The 4,535-nt window shown below is 45.4% G+C and overlaps 1 protein-coding gene across 1 annotated transcript in view; it reads left to right on the top strand.

The window, feature by feature from the left end:
- The window catches only part of LOC111822367 (IQ and AAA domain-containing protein 1-like), a 16,626-nt gene that overhangs the window by 9,085 nt on the left and 3,006 nt on the right, over positions 1–4,535 (top strand). The window contains exon 2 of the mRNA XM_023740846.1: positions 2,896–3,217. Within this exon, the coding sequence (XP_023596614.1) occupies positions 2,896–3,217 (322 nt within the window). The remainder of the gene's footprint in view (positions 1–2,895; positions 3,218–4,535) is intronic.

Raw genomic sequence — 4,535 nt, 5'->3', positions numbered from 1 at the left:
CAGAATATTTAAAGACCCCTCCCCCAAATCAATTGTTAAATAACACTAAAGCAATCCTGTTTGAAATGGGCAAAGCAAAAGACCAAGCATTTAAGGATGAGAACTTGCAAATGGCCACTACTTTCATGACAAGATGCTCAGTCCACTAGCGCTCGGCTGCAGGCACATGAACATGGGGAGGTGCCATTTCTTGAGCTATTGAGGTGGCGTATTTGGTGGTGGTGGTGGTGGGCGAAGAGCTGGGAGTACAATATCCCAACACAGTGGAATGTTGGGGCAGGAGAAGAGATCTGTTGTTAACATCTGTGCCAGATGGGCCTAGAACCACACAAATCTGAGTTCAGATGCTGGTCTCACCTTGTAGGAGCCACGTGGCCTTAACAAATGATCCCATTCGCCCCGGTCAGCGGGAATAATATGAACACCCATTTCATAGGATGTTGTGAAGGTGATGTGAGAGATGTGTGCTGAGCTGTAGCTCAGTAGATGGCATGTCATCAGTGCTTCAGAAAGTAATTTCTGCTCTTTATTATTCATAGGGAAGTAGGGAGCATGTTTGCAGAATGGCAGATGGGGGACTGGGGCATAAATGCCTGAGGAGGGAACACTCACTGGTGGCACTGGTCGACGAGGGGCTCTCAGTTAAACATGGTGGACCGAGCACACCTGTTATCTCCACTCCCTCTTAGATTATCTCTAAAATGGCGGTACAGGGTTTACTCTTCAGTAACTATTGGGTTAACAGTATACCAGCCACTTTTTATGCCTCTGGACCTTGTAGGTAGTATGTTATTCTGGCTTTAATGTGTTTAGCGTCAAGGTGGGTCCCTTTTGACACGTGTGAAGCTCAGCAGACCGGAGTTGGAGCCTCATTGTTGTGTAGGTTGAGTGTTCTATCAGGTGATGCTTCCTGGATGTGTTAGCTTTGTAAACTTTAGTGAACCTTTATTTCTGTGAGATAAGGCTTGCAAGCATAATTACGGCTTTCCTGTGTGGTAGTTAGGGAGCCCTGATGGGTTTGTTTTGGTTTTTCTGTGTCAAAATTTGGAAAGCTAGAGGTTATCCACGTAACCTAATGCAATGGTGCCCACAGTAAATTCACTATTTGGTTCTTGTTGGTATATTGTCATACCGCAGGTCAGTGGCACCAGAGTGGCGTCCTTATAAAGAGAGAGTAGTTTGGAGACACGGACACACAGAGGGAAGAAGGCCATGTGATCATAGTTCTCAAAATCCATATTACCAACCAAAAATTTAAACACACTCAATTAGTAAGCATGCATTCCTACACTGAAAACACATGACATCAAAAAATATATTTTTTAATAAGAATTGGTAACGGAAGGGTTATAAGGCTTTAAACTCATGAGGGCAGAGAGAGCATTTGAGTGTATGACAAGGGAAATCAAGAAAATGCAGGAAATGGAAAGCAGACACGGATGAGAGGGAATAGACTTAGAGCTGAGAACGCGGAACCCAAAGGCCAGCAAAAGGGAAGCCATAACACACCAGCCCTTCCCAGGCAAAACCCTGGGAGGAGGGAGGCTGGACAGCCTTGGACTTCTGAGGTGGGGCTGGAAACAGGAGGGAAAATGGTCAGGACCCTGCCTAGCCCCACCCCAAGGCGAAGCCTACTAGTTGACAAGCCCCTTCCCAGGCACACTGTACTTCCAGTTAGCTTTTCAGTGCTTGTTCTTAAATATAAAAGGAGAGCCAAAAGTTACCTTGTTGTGGGTTGAATTATGGCCCCCAAAAGGATATGTTGAAATCCTAACACCCAGAACCCATGAATGTGACCTTATTTGGATGTAGGGTCTTTACGGATATTATCAAGTTAAGACGAGGTCATACTGGACTAAGATCCACCCTCACTCCCGTGACTGGCGTCTTTATAAAGAGAGAGCAGTTTGGAGACACAGACACACAGAGGGAAGAAGGTCATGTGCAGACAATGGAGTGATGCATCTATGAGCCAAGGAATGCCAAGGGTTGCTGGCAGCCGCCAGAGCCTAGGAGAGGCAGGGAAGGCCCTAGAGCCCACAGAGCGCATGGCCCTAGAAGCTTGATTTCAGCTTCTAGGCTCCAGAACTGTGAGACAATTAATTTCTGTTTTTATAAGCCACCCAAGAGATCAGCAGTCAGCGGTCTAAATGCTCGTGTGGCTATCCACAACCAGTCCTCCTGTTTCCAGCCGCACTCAGAAGTCCAAGGCTGTCTACCCTTCCTCCTCCCAGGATTTTGCCTGAGAAGTGCTGGAATGTTACGGCTCCCCTTTGCTGGCCTTTGGATTCTGCGTTCTCAGCTCAAAGTCTCTTCCCACTCATTCATGTCTGGTTTCCATTTTCCTGCGCTTTCTCGATTTCTCTTGTACCTTGTGATGGAAACCTTAGGAAAACAATACACACCAAAATTTGAAAAGTAAACAATGTCTCCACCATGAATGTGTTCATCAGAGTCTTGGGAGGAAAGGAATGGCAAACTCACACAGGGACTCTGGTAACAGGACAGTGACAAGTGTGGGCAAAGTTGGGGGACACCATTAAGGCAGGGGACTAGCAACAGCAGAGTGCTATGGAAAAATCAGTTAACTATTCTGAGTATCAACTTCTTCATCTTTTAAATGGGCATAATAATACTGGCCTTACAGGTATAGTGAGGAATGACTTCATTTCATTTAGGCAAAATGCTCTTGAAACTGTTCATAGTAATAATAGTAGTGGTTCCAAAAGACACATGCGCGTCAAAACAGCACCTAAATTGTCTAAAGAACCTCGCAGCAACATACAGTATTTTTAACTCATACTTGATTATGCATTTTATTTTGAGATTCCAGGTGTCTAGTATGTATGCCTTGCGATGTAATTTTTACTTACTGTGTTGTCTGTCTTCCCTCAGAATGTATAATAAGATATGGCATCAGACCCAAGAAGCCCTCAATTCTTTGCTTGACAAAGAGTCTCAGAAGATAGACCCCCATAAAAATCAAGTTTTCATCTTCCAAATGTTAGCCACCTTCTACATAAAATACATACAGATCTTTAGAAAGCTGGAGAATGTCTATGACCAGATAGTCCATCCACAAAAGCGAATACTGATCCGGAAAATGCTGGATGGGGTGATGGGTCGCATCCTGGAGCTGAAGAATGAAATGGTCGAGTTGGAATTCACCGAGTTTCACTATTTTGATGACATTTTACAGGACCTAAAGTTGGCTCCTGTAAGTACCCTCTTTTTTTTGACTTATTAGTTTCTTTTTGCTTTAAATAAGATATGTTAGCCTGTAACCAATATACTACATACTTTCTAGACATATTTACTGGTTGTTTGGTAGTAAAAATTGAAACATAGCCCTTCTATTAGACTCTATTGTCTTGGACAAGACAAAGATTGGGTTCCCCTTAGTTCTTGACACCTATGGATCTTTCCACAGTCCTTGGGTCTGTTGGGAGCCCTGGTGGTGCAGTGGTTAAGAGTGATGGCTGCTAACCAGAAAGGTCAGCAGTTCGAATCCACCAGCCACTCCTTGGAAACCCTATAGGGCAGTTCTTCTCCCTATAGGGTCGCTATGAATCAGAATCTACTGTGCGGCAGTGGGTTTTTTTGGTTTGATCTGGGTCTTTTGGGCACTGAGGTTCTGTCTTAATGGACACCGTAGTATCTACCCAGGCCTGATGGAGTAGAGTCTCCTGGGCCTTTCATACATGTCCTGTGGCACAAATCCTCCCAGTCCCCAGTAGTAGGGGCCCGCTATTCTGTTTCCATGGGGAATCTCTCTCTGGCTTTATTTCCCCCACCATCTTCTGGATGAGTAGCCTTTTGGTTGCTGGTTCCTGATCCCCAGCTGGGTGCATCTCTTCCTTTGATTTGGGCCAGTGGTGACTCAGGGGGATGTATGGCCATGGGCCTTCTAGCGTCATACTCCAAAGGGCTTGCTCGGATGCTGTGGAGCTCCCCCTGTTGGCCCCTGGTAGCACAGCACCCTCCTGTGACCATTCTCACCCTCGCTGCCCTCCTGACCCTGTGCCCTTTTGACCCTGCGCTGCAATCTGACCCTCGCTGCCAGACACCCTGGTTCTCGTCTCTCTGTCTGTCTGTCTGTCTGTCTGGGTCTTCCAGGGGCAGCTGGACACTCTGCTTCGGTGTCATAGCTCTGTAGGCCCACCTTTCATTTAAAGGGAACGTTTCTCTAAAATAAACTTAAAAGGAGAAAGTGGTACATTTTGCACACGGGATTTGATGTTTCTTGCCCTTGAAAATAGGTGGGCTTCTACAAAGGTTATGTTTCTTTCTGGGATAGACTCTCCTAGCATTATCGCTGCATTTTAGCAGAGTGAGCCACAGAGAGGGACTGAGATGAAGGGAAATGTCCACGGTCATTCCAGACATGTTTGCTTCGTTCCTTTATGAAAGCATGGATTGAGTCAACAGATATTTAGGTCAGGTGCCCTCAGCCAACCTTTATGAAAATGTCAACAGCAACTTAGGTTAAATATGAAACCAATAGTTGTTAAATCATATTCCTAAATTTAAGGACT

Source organism: Trichechus manatus, unplaced genomic scaffold, assembly GCF_000243295.1.
Source record: "Trichechus manatus latirostris isolate Lorelei unplaced genomic scaffold, TriManLat1.0 scaffold00165, whole genome shotgun sequence".
NCBI lineage: Eukaryota > Metazoa > Chordata > Mammalia > Sirenia > Trichechidae > Trichechus > Trichechus manatus.
The sequence above is the reverse complement of the archived record's forward strand: the minus strand, read 5'-3'. Positions and strand labels throughout refer to the sequence as shown.